Source organism: Marmota monax, unplaced genomic scaffold (genome assembly GCF_021218885.2).
Source record: "Marmota monax isolate L192 unplaced genomic scaffold, Marmota_monax_Labrador192_F-V1.1 WCK01_AAM20220418_F8-fsc00151, whole genome shotgun sequence".
Taxonomy (NCBI): Eukaryota; Metazoa; Chordata; class Mammalia; order Rodentia; family Sciuridae; genus Marmota; species Marmota monax.
Genome location: NW_026694226.1, coordinates 2,584,316 through 2,605,710, shown reverse-complemented (window position 1 = coordinate 2,605,710; position 21,395 = coordinate 2,584,316). Strand labels below are relative to the sequence as shown.

At 40.5% G+C, this 21,395-nt stretch overlaps 1 protein-coding gene across 1 annotated transcript; it reads right to left on the bottom strand.

The window, feature by feature from the left end:
- Positions 1–19,460: 19,460 nt before the first annotated feature.
- Positions 19,461–20,483, bottom strand: LOC124108255 (vesicle-associated membrane protein-associated protein A). The gene has a single exon (XM_046466679.2). It carries the CDS (start codon positions 20,417–20,419, stop codon positions 19,673–19,675), a length of 747 nt encoding a protein of 248 aa, XP_046322635.1. The 5' UTR covers positions 20,420–20,483; the 3' UTR covers positions 19,461–19,672.
- Between the last annotated feature and the right edge of the window lie 912 nt (positions 20,484–21,395).

The following is a 21,395-nucleotide window of genomic DNA, read 5'->3' as shown; positions in this document are numbered from 1 at the left end:
TGAGGGTCTCCTACCATTTCCATATGCTTTCCCTTCTCTCTCCCTTTCTCTCCCCCCACTCGTCTTTGTTTAATGTTAATCTTTTCCTCATGCTCTTCCTCCCTGTTCTGTTCTTAGTTGCTCTCTTTATATCAAAGAAGACATTTGGCATTTGTTTTTTAAGGATTGGCTAGCTTCGCTTAGCATAATCTGCTCTAATGCCATCCATTTCCCTGCAAATTCTATGATTTTGTCATTTTTTATTGCTGCGTAGTACTCCATTGTGTATAGATGCCACATTTTTTTTATCCATTCATTTATTGAAGGGCATCTAGGTTGGTTCCACAGTCTAGCTATTGTGAATTGTGCCGCTGTGATCATTGATGTGGCAGTATCCCTATAGTACGCTCTTTTAAGATCCTCAGGGAATAGTCCGAGGAGGGCTATAGCTGGGTCAAATGGTGGATCCATCCCCAGCCTTCCCAGGTATCTCCATACTGCTTTCCAAATTGGCCTTACCAATTTGCAGTCCCACCAGCAGTGTACAAGTGTACCCTTTTCCCCACATCCTCGCCAACACTTATTGTTGTTTGACTTCATAATGGCTGCCAATCTTACTGGAGTGAGATGGTATCTTAGGGTGGTTTTGATTTGCATTTCTCTGACTGCTAGAGATGGTGAGCATTTTTTCATGTACTTGTTGATTGATTGTATGTCCTCCTCTGAGAAGTGTCTGTTCAGGTCCTTGGCCCATTTGTTGATTGGGTTATTTGTTATCTTATTGTTTAATTTTTTGAGTTCTTTGTATATTCTGGATATTAGGGCTCTATCTGAAGTGTGAGGGGTAAAAATTTGTTCCCAGGATGTAGGCTCTCTATTTACCTCTCTTATTGTTTCTCTTGCTGAGAAAAAACTTTTTAGTTTGAGTAAGTCCCATTTATTTATTCTTGTTATTAACTCTTGGGCTATGGGCGTCCTATTAAGGAATTTGGAGCCCGACCCCACAGTATGTAGATCGTAGCCAACTTTTTCTTCTATCAGACGCAGTGTCTCTGATTTGATATCTAGCTCCTTGATCCATTTTGAATTAACTTTTGTACATGGCGAGAGAAAGGGATTCAGTTTCATTTTGTTGCATATGGATTTCCAATTTTCCCAGCACCATTTGTTGAAGATGCTATCCTTCCTCCATTACATGCTTTTAGCCCCTTTATCAAATATAAGAAAGTTGTAATTTTGTGGATTGGTTTCTGTGTCCTCTATTCTGTACCATTGGTCCACCTGCCTGTTTTGGTACCAGTACCATGCTGTTTTTGTTACTATTGCTTTGTAGTACAGTTTGAACTCTGGTATCGCTATACCTCCAGATTCACGCTTCCTGCTTAGAATTGCTTTTGCTATTCTGGGTCTTTTGTTTTTCCATATGAATTTCATGATTGCTTTATCAATTTCTACAAGAAATGCCGTTGGGATTTTAATTGGCATTGCATTGAACCTGTAAAGAACTTTGGGTAATATCGCCATTTTGATGATGTTAGTTCTGCCTATCCATGAACAGGGTATATTTTCCATCTTCTAAGATCTTCTTCTATTTCTCTCTTTAGGATTCTGTAGTTTTCATTGTATAAATCTTTCACCTCTTTTGTTAGGTTGATTCCCAAGTATTTTATTTTCTTTGAGGATATTGTGAATGGAGTGGTTTTCCTCATTTCCATTTCAGAAGTTTTGTTGCTGATATACAGGAATGCCTTTGATTTATGCGTGTTGATTTTATATCCTGCCACTTTGCTGAATTCATTTATTAACTCTAGCAGTTTCTTTGTAGACCCTTTTGGGTCTGTTAAATATATTATCATGTCATCCGCAAATAGCGATAATTTAAGTTCCTCTTTTCCTATTTTTATGCCTTTAATTTCTTTTGTCTGTCTAATTGCTCTGGCTAGTATTTCAAGAACTAAATTGAATAGAAGTGGTGATAGAGGGCATCCCTGTCTTGTTCCAGATTTTAGAGGGAATGCCTTCAGTTTTTCTCCATTTAGGATGATGCTAGCCTGAGGTTTAGCATATATAGCTTTTACAATGTTGAGGTAAGTTCCTGTTATCCCTAGTTTTTCTAGTGTTTTGAACATAAAGGGATGCTGTACTTTGTCAAATGCTTTTTCTGCATCTATCGAGATGATCATATGGTTCTTGTCTTTAAGTCTATTGATGTGGTGAATAGTATTTATTGATTTCCGTATATTGAACCAGCCTTGCATCTCAGGGATGAATCCTACTTGATCATGGTGCACAATTTTTTTGATATGCTTTTGTATTCGATTCGACAGGATTTTATTGAGAATTTTTGCATCCAAGTTCATTAGAGATATTGGTCTGTAGTTTTCTTTCTTTGAAGTGTCTTTGTCTGGTTTCGGGATCAGTGTGATGTTGGCCTCATAGAATGAATTTGGAAGAGCTCCTTCTTTTTCTATTTCTTGAAATAACTTGAAAAGTATTGGTATTAATTCTTCTTTGAAGGTTTTGTAAAACTCCGCTGTATACCCATCTGGTCCAGGGCTTTTTTTTGGTTGGTAGTCTTTTGATGGCTTCTTCAATTTCTTCCTTTGTTATTGGTCTGTTTAAATTGTGTGTGTCTTCCTGACTCAATCTGGGCAGATCGTATGATTTAAGAAATTTATCGATATCTTCACTATCTTCTATTTTATTGGAATATAGGGTTTCAAAATACTTTCTAATTATCTTCTGTATTTCTGTAGTGTCTGTTGTGATATTGCCTTTTTCATCCCGTATGTTAGTAATTTGAGTTCTCTCTCTTCTTCTCTTCGTTAGCATGGCTAAGGGCCTGTCGATCTTATTTATTTTTTCAAAGAACCAACTTTTAGTTTTATCAATTTTTTCAATGTTTTTTTTTGTTTCAATTTCGTTGATTTCTGCTCTAATTTTAATTATTTCTTGTCTTCTACTACATTTGCTGTTATTTTGCTCTTCCTTTTCTAGGTTTTTGAGGTGTAGTGTGAGTTCATTTATTTGTTGGTTTTTTCTTTTTTTGAGGAAAGAACTCCAAGAAATGAATTTCCCTCTTAAAACTGCTTTCATTGTGTCCCATAGATTCTGGTATGTTGTGTCTGTATTGTCATTTGTCTCTATGAATTTTTTATCTCCTCCTTTATGTCTTCTGTAACCCATTGATCATTCAGTAACATATTGTTCATTTTCCATGTGATGTAGGATTTTTTCCTTCCTTCTTTTATCATTGATTTCCAGTTTATTCCATTATGATCAGATATGGTGCATGGTATTATCTCCATGCCTTTATATTTACTAAGAGTTGCCCTATGGCATAGTATATGGTCTATCTTTGAGTAGGATCCATGTGCTGCTGAGAAGAATGTGTATCCACTTGATGATGGTTGATATATTCTATATATGTTGGTTAAGTCTAGGTTACTGATTGTGCTATTGAGTCCAATAGTTTCTTTATTCAGCCTTTGTCTAGAGGATCTGTCTAATGGTGAGAGCGGTGTGTTGAAGTCACCCATAATTATTGTGTTGTAGTCTATTTGACTCTTGAACTTGAGGAGAGTTTGTTTTATGAACGTTGCAGCTCCATTGTTTGGTGCATACAAATTGATAATTGTTATGTTTTGTTGGTGGATGGTTCCTTTTAACAGTATATAGTGTCCTTCTTCATCCCTTTTGATTAACTTAGGTTTGAAGTTGATTTTATTTGATATGAGTATGGCCACTCCTGCTTGCTTCCGAGGGCCATGTGAGTGATATGATTTTTCCCAACCTTTTACCTTCAGCCTGTGTATGTCTTTTCCTATCATATGAGTCTCCTGAAGGCAGCATATTGTTGGATTTGTTTTTTTGATCCAGGTTACTAGCCTATGTCTCTTGATTGGTGAGTTTAGGCCATTAACATTTAAGGTTACAATTGAAATATGATTTGTACTTCCAGTCATGTTTATTTATTTATTTATTTTAGTTTGGCTAGTTTTTACTTTTTGGTTATTTTCCTCCCCCTTTACTGAGATACCTCCTGCTGTTAGTTTTGGGCACTATTTTTCAATTCCTCTTCTTGTAGTATTTTGCTCAAAATGCTTTGCAGTGCTGGTTTTCTGGCTGTGAATTCTTTTAGCTTTTGTTTATCGTGAAAGATTTTAATTTCATTGTCAAATCTGAAGCTTAATTTTGCTGGATACAGTATTCTTGGTTGGAATCCATTATTTTTCGGCGTTTGAAATACATTGTTCCAGGATCTTCTCGCTTTGAAAGTCTGTGATGAAAAATCAGTCGTTAACCTAATTGGTTTACCCCTGAATGTAATCTGCCTCCTTTCTCTTGTAGCTTTTAATATTCTCTCCTAGTTCTGTATGTTGGCTATCTTCATAATTATATGTCTTGGAGTTGGTTTATTACGGTTTTGAATGTTTGGGGTCCTGTAGGCTTCCAGGATTTGGCAATCCATTCCATCTTTCATCTCTGGGAAGTTTTCTAGAATTATTTCATTTAATATGTTGTCCATTCCTTTGGTTTGATTCTCTGTGCCTTCTTCTATCCCGATGACTCTCAGATTTGGTTTTTTATGACATCCCATATCTCTTGAATAGACTGCTCGTGGGATTTAAGCATCTTTTCTGTGTTGACTATATTCTTTTCAAGTTGATAAACTTTGTCTTCATTATCTGATGTTCTGACTTCTACTTGATCTAGTCTATTTGTAATATTCTTGTTTGAGTTTTTAATTTGGTTTATAGTTTCCTGAATTTCTAGGATTACTGTTTGATTTTTTTTTAAGATCTCTATCTCCTGGTAAAGCTCGTTCTTTGCCATTTGAATTTGTTTGTTTAATTCATTTTCAAAATATACTTTTATTGCTTGGGCTTGCTGTCTCATGTCTTCTCTAATATTCCTTTCCATCTGAGTTAGGTATGCCTTGAGTTCTTTCCCTATCCCTGTTTCTGATGCTTCTAGGTCCTCCTGTAGATTTAAATTGTCCTGCATTTTTTGTACTCCATTTTTCCCTTGTTTTTTCATGATGTTCACGCTACTTTCCAGTTCTATTTGATTGCTGTGTTTCTGCTCTCTTCTATAAATTTGTTTTGGTTTTTTTATATCTCTGTTATCTCTTTTGTGTTGGTAGACTATGCTTGCTAAAGTGGATTCCGCTGAGAATGAATTCTGACGGCCGAGCTCCAGTGACGTCACCTCCCTGCTATGGCGGGCCCCAGGCTCCTTACTGGGGTGTCCGAATGGAGGGGTGGGACTGGACTGTCTCTGGTTGGTTTCAGCTCCTGGACGCCCGCGGCCGGGCGGACTCCAGCCGCCCAGTCGCGCTGACAGCGGGTGGGCTGTCGCTGGCGGGCGGGTGATCTCTAGCTGCCCAGTCGCTGAGTCGGTCGCCAACGGGCAGGCGGTTTCCAGCTGCCCAGTCGCGCAGGCAGCAGGAGGATGATCGGTCGCCGGTGGGTGTGCGGTCTTCAGCTGCCTAGTCGCAGGGGCAATGGGCCGGCTGTCGCAGGCGGGCGGGCGGTCCCCAGCTGCCCAGTCGCGCAGGCAGCCGGGGGCGATTGGTCGCCGGTGGGCGTGCAGTTTCCAGCTGCTCAGTCGCAGGGGCAATGGGCCGGCTGTCGCTGGTGGGTGGGCAATCTCTAGCCGCCCAGTCACAGGGGCAATGGGCCGGCTGTCGCAGGTGGGCGTGCGTTCTCCAGCCGCCCAGTCGTGAGGGCCTGGCTTCTAGTCCCCTGGTTTCTCCTGCTAGTCCTGGTTTCTCCTGCTAGACCAGATTTCCCCTGAGTGATGCCTCTCGGCAGTTCAAACTGTACTCTGGGCCTGCCATTTGTTGGGCGTGGAGGGTGGCTATTGAGACCCCCCCCTCCTCCCCCCCCCCCCCCACTCTATTGTTTTGATTTTTTCCACTTGCCCCTCCCCCCACGCTGGCAATACAGGTTTCGTTTTCCCCGCTGATGGGAGGGGGAGTTGAAGGTCGGGTGTCTCGTGTCTTTATGCAGGCTTGCTCTGATAATCCCTCCCCCGGAGAGCCTAGGAGAGATTTTATGCGAATTCCCCGCTGTATGGGAGATGAGCTGAGTAACACGCACCTGTTTTATTGTTGCAATCTGTTGGAGAGTGGCGGTGGTTACTTCAGCTCTCCAAGATGGTGGCCGCTGGTTTCCTTGGTGGAGTTTCCGTTGTGGGGGATAGAGCTGTCCCGCTTCCTTCCCCGTCTGAAATCCTGAACTCAGCCCAGGGCTCCGTGAGTGCTCAGGCCGCAGGATTCCACAGAATCTGCAGGAATCTCCCTGCTTGCTGGTCGCTTCCCCCGTCTGTAGCCGCGGGGCGGGCTGCGCAGATCAGTCAGCCCGGATCTCCGGTCGCACAGTTGGCTCGTGTATGAGACTCAATTACCGGACCTCGGTGCTGGAAATACTTCCTCTAGGTTTTGGTGCACCCCCATTTTGCTGTAAGTTCCTAACAAGATAGTTTTTTGTCGTTCTAACTCGTTATTCACCCGCGCAGTGGCACGGTACACGGGGTGTGATGCACTCTATTCGTGGCCATCTTGGGACCCTCTTTATTTTATATTTATGTGGTGCCGAGGATTGAACCCAATGCCTCACGCATGCTAGGCGAGCGCTCTACCTCTGAGCCACAGTCCCAGCCCTGATCTGTAATTTAAACTCATTACAAGAAAATTAGTTAGAAACCAGGCACGGTGGTGTACCCTATAATCCCAGCAGCTTGGGAGGCTGAGACAGGAGAATCACAAATTCAAAGCCAGCCTCAGCAAAGGCACTAAGCAACTCAGTGAGACCATGTCTCTAAATAAAAAAATACAAATACAAAAAAGAATACAAAATAGGGCTGGGGATGAGGTTCAGTGGTTGAGTGCCTATGAGTTCAATCCCCAGTACTCTCACCCCCCCCCCCAAAAAAAAAAAGAAAAAGAAAATTGGTAAATTAAAATTTTTTTCATAGTTACTAAGGGGGAAAAAAAAACCTATCACCTTGCTTTAGCTTTGATTGGGTCCTTGTGGAGGCCTCACACTAGCCATTATATATATAGAAACACATCCACAATTCAGGTAGACAGAAGAATTTCTTTTAGTTGAAAAGTAAATTTAAAAATAAAGTTTTATTTAAAAATGTAAAAAATAAAATTAATGTCATGACTATGTATAATTCAGTTTATTTTATTATTTTATTTTTTAAAATATTTATTTTTTAGTTGTAGTTGGACACAATACATTTATTTTATTTATTATTTATTATTTTTTATTTTTTTATGTGGTGTTGAGGATCAAACCCAGGACTTCGCACATGCTAGGTGAGCGCTCTACTGCTGAGTTACAACCCCAGCCCCTAATTCAGTTTATTTTATTGTGTTTTTATTTTTTGGTACTGGGGATTGAACCCATAGGTGCTTTACCACTCAGCTACATCCCCCGTCCTTTTAATTTTTTATTTTGAGACAGGGTTTCACTAAATGCCTCAGACTTGCAATTTTCCTGCCTCAGCCTGCTAAGAAGCTGGGTCCCCACTGTGTCCAGCTGAAGACCAGGTATTTTGAGATGATCGACTGTAAATCAGTTTTAAGGCACTTGCTCTTTGTTTTTGTAGGTTACAATCTATTTTCCCAGGGACTATTTCCTACATCACTGCCCAGTTACCAAGAGCCTCGTCACCTGGGTCAGTTTCCTCTGTACTTTGCCCTACATCACCAATTCTCAATCAGGGAGGTATGAAAAAACCCTAGTGTGTTGTAACTCACAGGGAGAGATAGCAATTTATCAGTTAGTGAGTAACATTTAAGTTACAAAGTTGTATAGAGTTTCCTTGCAAAAATATCATGGGAAGAGACTCAAGATAGCCTATGATCTCCCTCTCCATGTCACAGTATGGTTTATAAATGGTAAGAAAAGAAAATGACTTCAGATAACCCTGCCAGAAATTGTGCATTCACAGCGCTATTATCTATCAGGCCTGGGAGAATGAAAAAGTTAATATCCGAGAGTGATAACATCCTACTTCAGGATATTGCTCCCAAAGCCTAATGATTTTAGAAATAAATAGTTCTTTGATCCTATATTAACTGAGTCTGCAAGTTTTTCAAAGCAAAGAGACAAGGGTAATGGGACTGAGGGCTAGTCATCTCATTAATTTCCTAGAAGACAGAAGCATCTCAGTTGTATGCATCTCGTTCTTGCAACTACCACCTCTACTCTTTCTGGCTCACTCCATCTCTTGCCTAGATCCTAAATATTCTTGAGCCCACCAGGACCTCCTGTCCTTGATCCAACTATCTTGTCACTGACCCTGACCCCTGGATATTCTCTCTTTCTTTGCTCCATGATCTGTTACTGAGATCACCCCACTGTATGCGCCTGAGACTCTCTTACCCTCTTTCACCACAACCACTTCACTTACCTGTACTCACTTGGTAAAACTGCAAGCCTGGTTAAATCCACCTCTCACAGCCTCCACATGTGCACCTGTGGAGTTGAGTGTGGATGGAGAAAATTAAACTTTTAGGATGACTGGTCTTAGGAAAAATTCATGAACACAAACCTCTAGGGGGCTTTATGATATTGTATATAGCTATGCTCCATTCATCCTCTCCATTTCCCAATGACTATTTCAAACCTTTTCCTCTCCCTTAGAATCTCCAACATGTTTTCTCATATCTTCGCTTAGAGCTAATGGTCTATTGGTCAATTTGCCTGAGAAAAACTGAAGCAATTGAAGAGATTTCCACACATTCTTCCCACCGCCTCCACCCATCATTTGTACCATTATCTGTATCATCTATACCAGCATGATCTGCTCCCCCTGTCCCCCATCCCCTCATAAAACTCTAGTCCATCAACCTTGTGCAATAGAGCATATTCTTGTTGGTCTACTTGGCACACCCTTCCAGCAATTCTATCCTCCTTCTCCTCTCCTAAGTCATTCTTTTTGCTCTCCACTATTCTATCTCTCCCATCCTGTCATCCTACCACCCTACTACCATCAACACCACCGATTCTTTTTCTGCTTTGAACGTAGTTCCTGTATGGATTTGTCTCTACTTGCTATCTCCAGTCCCTCTTCCCATTTCCTATTAAAGCAGCCTTAATCATGCCCTCACTCCCACCATTCTTCCCAAACTGCTTTTATCAAGGTGTCCAATGACCTCTACCTTCTACCTCCAAGGGTTGATTCTCTATCATTATCCTGCTGGACTTGGCAATATTTGATCTCCTTATCTCTCCCACCTTTTTCACTTAACACACTTTCCTTGGCTTCCTTGGCACACATTTTCCTGATTAAGAACCCAGGGGCACTTAATCACTGAGCCACATCCCCAGCCTTTTTTTTTTTTTTAAATAAGCCCTTTATCATTTAGTATTTAGTTTTTAGTTTTAGATGAACACAATACCTTTATTTTTTTTTAATGTGGTGCTGAGAATCAAACCCAGTGCCTCACGCATGCTAGGCGAGTGCGCTACCACTTGAGCCACATCCCCAGCCCTCCCCAGCCTTTTAAAAAATATATATTTTATTTAAATACAGAGTCTCACTGACTTGCAAAGTGCTTCACTAAGTTGTTGAGGCTGGCTTCGAACTTGGGATCTTCCTGCCTTAGCCTCCTGAGCCACTGGGATTACAGGCGTGCACCACCATACCTGGCACATTGGCACACATTTTCTCTTATCTCATTGTTTTCTCTCAGTTTTTTTTCCTGCTGACTCTTCTTTTCCAAGACCCTTAATGCTGGAGTGCCCTTGGGGCTCAATTCATGACCATCCAGTGTGTCAACACTTACTTCTCCAACCAATACCTCTCTCTTGAGCTCCAGATTGGAATTTCCAATAGCCTTCTTGACATATCCATTTGAATATCAGGAAGACATCTCAAATTTAACCTTAATGAATTGAATGCCTGATCTCTGCTGTGTCCAAATCTTCCCCCACTCAGTTATTGATAATTCTATTCCATTGTTCATGTCAGCAAAGTTATTCTTTCATTTTCTCTCCATTACCATATTTAGCAAGTCAAGGACAGTCAATAAGTCCACTTGTCTTTTAGACCATGTTCAGGGTTTTCATTCCTTTTGCTATCTCTCAGGCTACCACTCCTGGCAGTGATGGCCTTCGCCCTTTTGTGTGTGGACTAGAGCAATAACCTTTTACCAAATGCCCCGAAATCTACCCTTTCTACTCTCAGTCAATTCTCAGCACGGCAGATACACAGTATCTTTTAAAAATAGGTCGGGTAAGATTACTGCTCTACTCAAACTCCTTTAATGTTTCCCCACTTCACTTTAGGTAAAAGCTAAACTCCTTAAAATAATCTAAAAGCTTACTGCATGATCTGGCATTCCATTCCTTCCCTGCCCAATTTTCCACTCTTGCTCCTTAACTCTTGCCTTCTTCCCTAAACACACTGGGGAACAGACCATGTATGCCCCTTCTTAGGCATAAATTACATTGGTTTTCCCCCTAGATCTGTCTTGTCCAGATGTCCCTTTGGTGGACTCATTTTCCTTTTTAAAGTTTTGCTCAGCTCTCAAGTTCTCTATGAGGCTTTCCCTGTCCACCTTATTCCATATGGTGACTAATCCCCTCTCTCTACTCATCTGACCCTGCTCACCCTACTCTTATTCCATTGGAATTTATCACCTTTTAAATATGGTATAATTTATTGATTTATAGATTTTGTTGTTTATCTCCCTCAAGAGGACACAGTTTGAATACTGAAATGATTATAAAATGGGCTTTCCATTTCTGACTAATGATCTTTGTTACTACCAGGCCTCTGGGATTTGGTGAGCAATGCTGCACATCCCAAATGAATGGCTGATCAGAGAGGATTTCTTAAAGATTGTGTGTACATGATTGGCTTCATTGAGGTAACACTGAACTTTCTTCCTCTGTTCAGAAAGGGCAGAGGAAGAGAAGTCAAGGTTCTAGTTCAGCTAGGAGAATATCTGTGTTTGGTGCTGGTTGCTGCATATCTAAGTGTGCTGTAAATGCTTTTTATGACAGCCTGAGGGGAAGGCCTCCTTGCTGAGGGAAACTTGACCATGGTCAGAAAACATATTACTGAAGGATGGGCCAGGTTTCCAGTCTTACTGGGATAGTCTGAAATGATATCCTTTGGAAACTGGAAGTCCAAATCTTGCAAATACATGTGATAATTCATTAAGGAATGCAGAGGAGATATTGGAACTTCTGTTTATCTTTATTGCCCTTCCTTTAAAATGTCTACAAGTTTCAAAACAAAAGTAATACTACTCGAAAGCATACATGTATGAATACATTTATATATATATATATATATATATATATATATATAATATACTCCTTTTGGGAATGATGTTTGTTACTAAAGAATTAATTACCTATTTGTTAAGTGCCATAGGTCACTAAACCTGACTGATATTTCCTGTGAGGAGCATGAACATTAGTGCATTCATTTAAAGGTAAAATTCTGTGTCAAGTGCTTTATTTGCTCCTCATAGAAACCCTGGGAGTTAGAGGAGCTTCTTCACAGTCAAGGTAAGGTTGAACCAGAATCTGAACTCAGAATGTTATCTGTGAGTGATACATTCTGTAATGGCGGTACAGAAAATAAAGCAACTATGTCTGAATACAGATAGGTACCAGTTGCTCAGAGGCATCAAGGAAGGGGTGGCTTACTTTCCCTTGGAATAGAAGACAAGGAAGTCTTCACAAAGGAACTGAGTTCTAATCTATGGGTAAGGAGGGAAAGGGAAGAGGGAAAAGACATGAACAGGAAAGGGCTTGGGTAGGTGTTTAGGAAACAAAGTGGTGCTCAGCCTAGCCACCACAGCGGGTTGGTCAGTGAGACACAGAGAGGGCTGGAAAGAGGCTGCACTCGTGCTTCTCTTGCCTTGAAATGCTTTAGGTTAAGGAAGCAGTCTGTGGGCACTGTCTTTTTTCATGTGGAAATCTTCCCCAGATGCTTGGGTGTACTCTGCTGTATTTTTCCTTGAAGTCCATGCCTTTCATGCAACATTTTACCTTGAGCATTTCTTGTAAGAAAGAGCGGGATTGATTAGGTCAGGGCTCTTGCTGTTCCCTTGTATTTCACAAGAGAGTTTTGTCATAGTACTTGGGAACTTCAAAATCCCCATTTGTCCTCATAATGTATGTGGCATACTAAGGGATCTAGAGCCAGGTGTCCCTAGAAATGAAGGAGAGCTTTGAAGGCTGTAAGTTCTTCCTCAATACTCACACAGCAGGGATGGCAGATTCATTAATTAGAAACAAATTATTGAGGGCTTCCCACGTGTCAGGTAGGATTCCAGGCGACTTGCAGCTATTCCACCCTTCCTTTCTCCACATGCATTCAACACACATGCGCTCCATGCCAGACACTATCTGACTCAGTCCTCACAATCCTGTCATGAAAAGTGCTCCTGTTCCTGTTTACAAATAAGAAAACTGGGTTCTGAAATATTGAGTTATTTCCCAAGATCCTCTGGCAAATGAATGACAAAGCAATGAACTGAACCCTGATGTTGTTGCTATAGACACCAGTAGCCAAATAAAAATAATGTGAGCCATTAATGGAAGCCACATGTCATTTTAATTTTTCTATTAGCCGCAGTAAAAACAATGTTGAATTTAATCAGAATATTTTCCAAAACATTAAAATTTCAAGAAATAATCAATATGAAAATTGCTAATTGCTAACATTTTTTCTTCATAGTGAGTCCTTGAAGTCCATGTGAATTTTACACTTATTGCACATCTCAGTGATACTAACCACACTTCTTGTGCTCAATTGCCTCATGTGACTTGAGGCTTAGTACTAGACAGAACCTTTCTCTGCGCCCTGTATGTCACCTACTCTCATCTAGAAGCCATCTCCCAGGCATTAGACCTGGAGCACAAGACATCTACTTCTCCAGCCTGGACTGTCCCACCTCCTTGCTGTTCTGGATGTTTCTTGTATTTTCTCCTGCTTCTTTCATATTTTGATGTGGCCTTACCATTCTAACAACTTTTTTGAAAAACAGATTGCCAACATTTTAGTTAAATTCTACCTCAAAGACAGAAGAATCTGATCCTGGTTGCCACATACATAGAGTGTGCCTTGACCTCTGTGCCCGCTCATGCCCACCATGCTGCTGACTGGGGATGCCAGATGCTTCACTCTCCTGTATCATTTACCAACATCTGCAGCAGACTTTATCCTTAGTCTTTTTTTCAAATCTGGTCAGGCCTGATGATGTCATGTTATAGATCTATATGTCCAATTTAAATACTTGATTATAGGTAGGAGGTGATAAGTGAGGTTTTAACTAATTTCCCCTTGGGAGGGACCATGAAGCTTTCTACTTCAACAGGTTGTCAGAGACCCTGCCACATTTTGTTTCACAGATTCCCAGATTCATTCCCTCAAGAAAAACTTTGTGTCTTCCATATTCCATGCACATATTCTGAGTGTTTAAGATTCATCCCTATATAATAAAAAGCCACTTCTCCTACAGGTGCTCACAAGCTGACAGATCACACCAGGGCCAGAATGACTCTGCAGGGGGAATTGTTAAAATTCAAAGGACTGTGAGGATCTCTGAATACCCTGGTGTAAAGGATGTGTGCAAGGTCACAGCCTTGAAAGTCATACATAATTATTAGCACAGTTTTAGTCACAATGTTTTGATTTCCAGAAATTTTTTAGAAACTCAGTTGTCTTAAAAACTAAATTAATAAATTAATTCATTAAATACCTTAATAAATAACTTAGTCCTTTCCTTTAAACTCTTGAAACACCCAGCCCTAACTCCCTCTGCCCAGATTCTCCCTCGGTGATCACTTGCAGAACTTTTTTTCAGGAAAAGGCCCTGATCAACATCATTTTCCTCCCTGTACATCACTTCCTTTTAGTTCTTTTCCCTTCCTCCCTGACTTTGGGGGAAAGTAGGTTGAAGACAGGAAGCCTGATATCATTAGTCAAAAGGGCTAAGGGGGCTCTGCAGTCTCTGCCTGGAAACCCTAGCAAAGGTATCACACTGAGCCTCAAAAGAGAATAACAATACTTTGTGGGTCTGTTTCAAAAATTCAAAGAGAAGATAAACTAAGATGCTTATAAAGGGATCCTTTCTCCTCCTTCTGGAGAATAATCAGGGAAGCTAGACTTCAAATATTCTAAAACTAACCATTTGTCCTTGTGTATTTCTTAACAATTTCTGCCTGGATGGTGCTTTGTACTTGACATATTAGGTGCACATCTTGAAGCACTTAGCCCTGTGATAATGCTATAAGATAGGGATCCCTTTATTATCCCTGATGTGAAAGCTGAAATCAAGATGGCTCAATGACTTCTGAAAATCCCTAGTCAGGAGCAGGGCAGAGACTAGATCCAGGGTTTCCTGACTTCAAATCCCAGAGTTCCCTAAATGTCAACATAGAGCTTTGGTGCTATACCACCTTCCTATGCTTGGAGTGGTAAAACTGTGCTTTCCTAACCTTGAAAACTTCTTTTGATGCTTCATGCAGGCTTTTTCTTAGGTATTTCAAAGAGTAAAGAATGTTTTTGCTGGAATCATTGCTATGTTTGCAGATATGGGAATTTTTTTAATTGTTCTTTTTTAGATATACATGACAGTAGAATGTATTTTGACATATTATACATACATGGGAGATATGGGAATTTTCTGTTTCTCATAATGGATTCATTATACCAGAATTATTCCACTTAGCAAATTAAAATACCATGATTTCTTTCTATCATTAATTACTCTAGCCTGGGTCAAAATCACCTGGACAGTTAGAAGTAAAAGGCCACTCTTGTGCCTTTTTCCCCCCAATAAGAGTGGTTCTAAAATGGGGTATTCAGCAAATCAAGCCATCATCAATAAAATATCATGAGTTGGGGTCCTATTAAGTTGAATAATGAATAATGAGTCAAATAAATGAGATATATAAGCATATGATTTCATAGCCCTGAAGAGACAGAGTACTTTTCAATCTTCATGGCAGAATAAATATGACCTCATTTCTTCCTATAATTGGAAGATATAGAAACCTTTTGACCAAGAAATTATACTTCTGGGAATGTAGCTTAAGAAGCATAGTAATATAAATGTTTTACTAAGTAATCACTATGTGTGAGGTACTGGGCCAGGAGTTAAAGGTACAAAGAAACATAAAATACCGTACTTTATCTTCCTCTATATAGCAAATCCTACAGAAGGAGGGAAGAGGACCCCCTAAAAATGTATAATACACTTTCCTTGAAAACATATATATGAATGTAAACTTACTCCAAAAAGGTGTAGAATAATATATTACTATTTTTATATACCATTAAACAAACAGCACTTTTGGTCTGTTTATATACCATTAAACAAACAGCACTTTTGGTCTGTTTTGTTTTTCTAGAGAAAAACAAAACAGACCAGAACTGGGCTCATTGTCAAAGGAGACACAAGGATTATCTGTAATGTTCTAACTTAAAAAATAAAGATGTAGACAGGAATTATGACTTTTAAACTTGGTAATAAAATAACGATTAAAAAAATGTACTGACTGGGGTTGTGGCTCAGCAGTAGAGCGCTCACCTAGCACGTGCAAGGCCCTGGGTTCGATCCTCAGCACCACATAAAAATAAATAAAATGAAGGTATTGTGTCCAACTACAACTAAAAAATAAATATTTCAAAAAAGATGTACTCTTTCTCCCTGTTTCTGAAGCTTTTGGTGCTGTTTTGGAGCAAATGAGGTAAGTTTTCACATTGTGGGCAAGGGCCTGGAGTTACTGAGAGTCTGGGCTTGCATTGGGGGGAGAGACCACATGTACAGGAGGGCTGCCTAGTGCAGTAGCGCAAGACCACAGGGGATGAGTACTGTGCTCATGTAGGAGGGAGGCCTGCTCAGAATGGCTTATGGGATCCCAGTGGAAATTGGGAACATATTTACATATGGACAGGAATTGCAGCAACAGTGGAAAATTACTTCCATACCAATGGGGAGGGCGGGGGAAATGGATAAAATAAGTAAAGATATTAAGGACAATGAGACTAAGATTTCTCATTGTTAGAGAAGGGAGTTATATCTATGGAAAGATGGAAACTATTATGATTGGACTGGAACTACAGTGAACTGTGGTGAAGTGTGAACTACAGTGAACTACAATGAAGTGTGAACTCGTGGCTTTCAAGATAAATACAGAAATATGTGTTTAAATGTATGTGTATATATGTATATATGTATATATATAGAATATACATATATACACATATGCACACAGATGTGCATATACATAAACATATACATGTTTATCTACATAATACATATATTCCCTAACTTTTTCCACTGAAAGGGACTGGAAAGGGTAAAAGCCCAACAGCAATTGGAATATGTAACACAAATAATCACTTCTATATTCCATTCTCCACTGAAGGAAATAGGGCTGTTGGAGAAATGGTTGCTTTCAATATAAGTGCTGGGAACATCTTGTTGAAACAGAATGAAAGAAAGGAAGGACTCAAAGAATAATAAGAATTTGTCAAAAGGCACAGAAGCTAGATTTTCAGGGGCTCCCAAATGGCCAAACCTGTGACTATTTGAACATCAAAATAAATATTGAAAATAACAGATATGAAACTGAGTCCAAATTGACATACATGGTCTGTTTGACTCATCACATAACTCCATTCATTTGGCCATGGCCTTTGGTTTGGGGATTAGCATAAGACTCTCACAAGGCCAATCAGACCATTATTAGGTATTGACACGTGCCTATAGAGAAAGGTTCTCTCTCCTTTAGGGTTCCTCAACTAAAGGGTATGAGGAACCGATGACCATCTTCCTACTGAGTGGAAAGGGGACATTCTTTTTGAATAATAAAGTCAAGCAGTAACAAGCAGAATTGAAAGCTAGAGTGAGAAACCTTTAAGACATTATTGATCACCTGCATTCAGTTGCTAGAACTAGCTAGAAGCTAGTGTCTAGTTAGTTATTTATCCCCCTAGGTTTCCTGCCTTGGTTATGTGAAGGGTGTATTTTTTTTGTTAAGACATTTTTAGGTTGGATTTCTATCTTCTGCTATAGAGAAACATATACATAGATAAATTCAGTACAACTAGAAAGTGGGTAGACATAGGCGAAAAGTGGAATTGGGAGAAGTATTTAGTGCAACCTGGAACTTTATAGTAGGCTTTCTATAGAGCCTTGTCAGGGGCAGTCTTGTTCTCCAGAGTCCTTCAGCAGAGGAGGCTGAAAGAGGTGGAACCTCATCAGTGAACTTTAGATCTCCAAATCCCGCCTCTCAGAAGCCATGTAGACAGTGCAGCTTCCAGATGTGAAGCTAGCTGGTTACCTCTAGGAAGCCATCCTTCAGCCTCTGCCTGGGAAGTGGCTTCATCCCAGAGCATGGTCTCTTTCTTTCCCAGGTGTGAGTCCTTGAGGATTCTCGTTCTTTCATGTTATTGAATATCAAATGGATGATAAACACCAGCTGCTGGGGATAGAGAGAGCCATGAGCAACACAGACAGGTTCTCCAACCTCAGGAAAAATAGATAATTAAGTTACAAGTTACAACAGAGTGTGAAAAGTGCTGGGATGTGGAAAGTAAGGGCATGGGTTCTAGCTTGCAGGACTCTTGCTGTAACATGAAGGAAGTCTCAATATTTTTTAGGACTTGAGGATGACAAATTCCCTTTAAGTGACTTCTTCTTTTTATTTATTTTTTAATTGGACACAATATCTTTATTTATTTATTTTTATGTGGTGCTGAGGACTGAACCCAGGGCCTCGCATGTGCTAGGCGAGCGCTCTACCGCTGAGCCACAACCCCAGTCCCTAGGTGACTTCTTATTCCTCTGTGAAATGGGAGGCTAGCATCATTCTCAGGCAGGGAGCCAAAAGTAGAAGAAAGAGGTGAAGGTTTGAAGTAGTTTTTAGTATGAGAAAAGAAGTTGATAATGGGAGAGAGTTTTTGGTGCAAGTTTTTGAGGCCAGGAACTTTGTTTGGCTCACTAATGTATCCCAAGCACTTAAAAGATTATGTGGCAGGGCTGGGATGTGGCTCAAGTGGTAGCGCGCTCACCTGGCATGCGTGTGGCCCGGGTTTGATCCTCAGCACCACATACAAACAAAGATGTTGTGTCTGCTGAAAACTAACAAATAAATATTTTTAAAAAACTCTCTCTCTCTTTAAAAAAAAGATTATGTGGCACAGATTGGGGCTGGGGATGTGGCTCAAGTGGTAGGGAGCTCGCCTAGCATGTATGAGGCACTGGGTTTGATTCACATAAAAACAAAATAAAGATATTGTGTCTACCTAAAACTAAAAAATAAATATTAAAAAAATATTATGTGGAACAGAGTAGCCACTTAATAAATTTGTATGGAATAGATGAGTTTCAGGTGAGTTGTAGACCACAAGTTTAGGTGACACCAGTATACTCAATTATGTGATTTAAAAAAAAAAAAAACGGTGTAATTTTTATCCAAGATGACTCGGCCACTTCCTAGAGAGTATGTCTGAAAGAGGCAGACCAGGGGTTTGCCAGGCAGAAGTGATGGAAGAAGACAAGGGTGGGTGTTCCATTGAAAATTTCAGATTCAGTTGCCAAAAGTAGGGTTTGGTGGTCAAAGGGTCAAAGGCTTGCTTCTTATACCAACTTGCTCTCATGGGAACTAACTCAGGATCCCATAAAAACCACCTTAACGCATTATATGGAACACTAGAACATAATGGGTTAATTAATCATTTCTGACAGCAGCACCCTCAATGACCTAACAACCTCCCACTAAAATCCACCTCTTAAAGGTCCATACTCACCCAACATCACCATGGTAGGGACCAAGTTTCAAACACACGTACGCTTGGGGGACAGACCTCATGCAAACCATAGTACCAGGAATGTTCACTTTCATCACCTGATTCAGTGGTGTCTGCAGGCTTCTCTAGCACAAATTACTTTATTTCCCTTGATAATTAGTAAGTATTTTGAGGGGAACGAATTATAATACTATATAAAAATTATATTACATATTAACTAATTAATTAATATCAGTGTGTTAGTCTGCTGTGGTTGCCATACCAAAATGCCATAAATGGATTGGATGGCTTAAACAAAATAAATTTATTTTCTCACAGTTTGGGAGGCTGGAAAGTTTAAGATTCTAGCATGGTCCTGTTTCTGGTGAGGATTTGTTTCTCACTTATAGATGAGAACCCTCTTTTTTAAAAAAAAAATTTTAATTGTAGTTGAACACAATGCTTTATTTTATTTATTTTTATGTGTTGCTGAGGATGGAACCCAGTGCCTCGTACGTGCTAGACAAACGTTCTACCGCTGAGCCACAATCTCAGCCCCTAGATGAGAACCTTCTTAATGTGTCCTCACATTCATTTTTTTTGAACTCTTATTAAAACCACAAAGAAAGAACAATTCTTTATTTATGAATTTCATAAAGGACTGAATGTGCAACTGACATCTGCTAGTGATGATCTGGTAATGTACAATTTGTCCAGTAGCCGAACAGTTTGTTTTTATTGTGTTTTCTAACCGTAAGAGATCATTAAAGGCAAAGCCTATATGACGCTGTACACACAAAAAAATGGTCACCGCGGGCCATACTACCAATGAAATGGTAGGTAAACAAATCTTTTTCTGGTCAAGAGAAAAAAAAAAAAATGAAAGAAATAGCACTCTGCATGCTTCGCTCTACAAGATGAATTTCCCTAGAAAGAATCCAATGAAAATGGCTGCAATTACAAGAAGTGAAGGAAGAGGACTGGTGACGTTATCTCTGAAGGACGCAGTTGAGGTGGATCCAGGTTTATCCGAATGTGCTACCTTTCTGAGCCTCAAGCCTTCATCCCTCAGATGTCGATTTTCTTCTGACAGCTTCATCATCTCTCCCTGAAGTCTTTTACACTCTTCCATGAGCTTCCTTGTTTCGGTATCGTTGAGTGAAACACTGTGCGGTTTTGGCATGGGTCCATCTTGCTTAGATGCGTTCAGTGGAACAGCTTTGCTAGGTTCCATATCATTCAACTTGTCGTTTTCACTCGGCATTTCAAAAACACATCTCAATTTAGAATCCATTAATTCATCGGGTTTTGCCTCTTTCCACACAGCTTCCATATCTGAAGTGTTTGGTGGAGCAAAAATCGTCTGCACCATGAACTTATGTTTACTCTTTTCATTGGGATCATAGTCAAAGGGCTGCAGCATCGCTGAAACAGTCACAGTGGACCCTGGGTCAATGATCCCACTGTTGGGCCGCACACAGTACCGCCGAGGTGCCGTAGTCTTCACTTTGAAACACACCTTCCTATCGGACGGATTTCGGAGTTTAAGATTCGTAGTGACTACATCTGTGAAGGGGCCTTTGAATTTGAGGTCTGCGGGCGGGTCGAGGACCAGGATCTGCTGGTGCTTCGCCATGGACCCGGAGGCGGACGCCATCGGAGGCAGCGCAGAGCGGGGGCGCGCCCGCGGCGGCGGTGTGCTGCTGGGCGGGACGACGGCGCCGCTCGGCCGCGCTAGGACGCGGCCAGCTCCGGGCGCCTGGGCCTCGACGCCTGTCGCCCTGTCGCGGCTCCGGTGGCCGGCGCTAGGTCCGCAGCTCCGGTCTCACAACTGACTCAACCCCACACCAGCCGCCGCGGCCACGCGCACTTCACATTCATTTTCTTTAAGACCACCAATCCTATTGGATTAGGACTCACCTTTATGATCAGACTTTACCTTGTAAATATCCTATTTCCAAATACTTATCTTCAAATTGAAAATTAGAGTTCAGCAATGAATTTTGGGAGAACACAATCCAGTCCATGGAAATTAACATGGACTCAAGTGTTCCTGTCTTATTCAACTGGTTATTATCTATTGATTTCTGTATTTATTTTGATCTTCCAATTTCCACCCTTTTAGTTAGTGGAAACTTTTTTCCAATTAAATTTCTGTACCCAACTTGTTATGTCCCTATCAGTCTTTGAATACTTCCTTATTTTCAGGTACAAAAATATATTCCTGGATCATCTTGTATTTTCCCTGCATCAGCTCTAAAGTCAGTCATTCCTCTAAGTATCCTGTTTTCTTTTAATAGAGGGAGAATTGTTATTTAGTAGCCAGGATCTGGGTGTTAGGTATTTTCACAGTTACTGGGATGTTGCTGCTCCCAGACCCTCTTGGTGAGAAATCCAACACATCAAAGTGGCTTAGGAATAAAGAGAATGGACTAGTTCATATAATTGGGAAGTTCAAGGAACAGGAACACTGGGAAAAGAGCAAGGACACAGACCACATAACATGTGCAAATAAGTCAGCTGTCAGAGCAATCTACCCAGAGCTGTGGGATTGAAAACAGAAGTAGTGGCCAGATATCTACTCACTAGCATTATACAGGCTAATGTGATAAACATCTATCAAGGAGAGATTT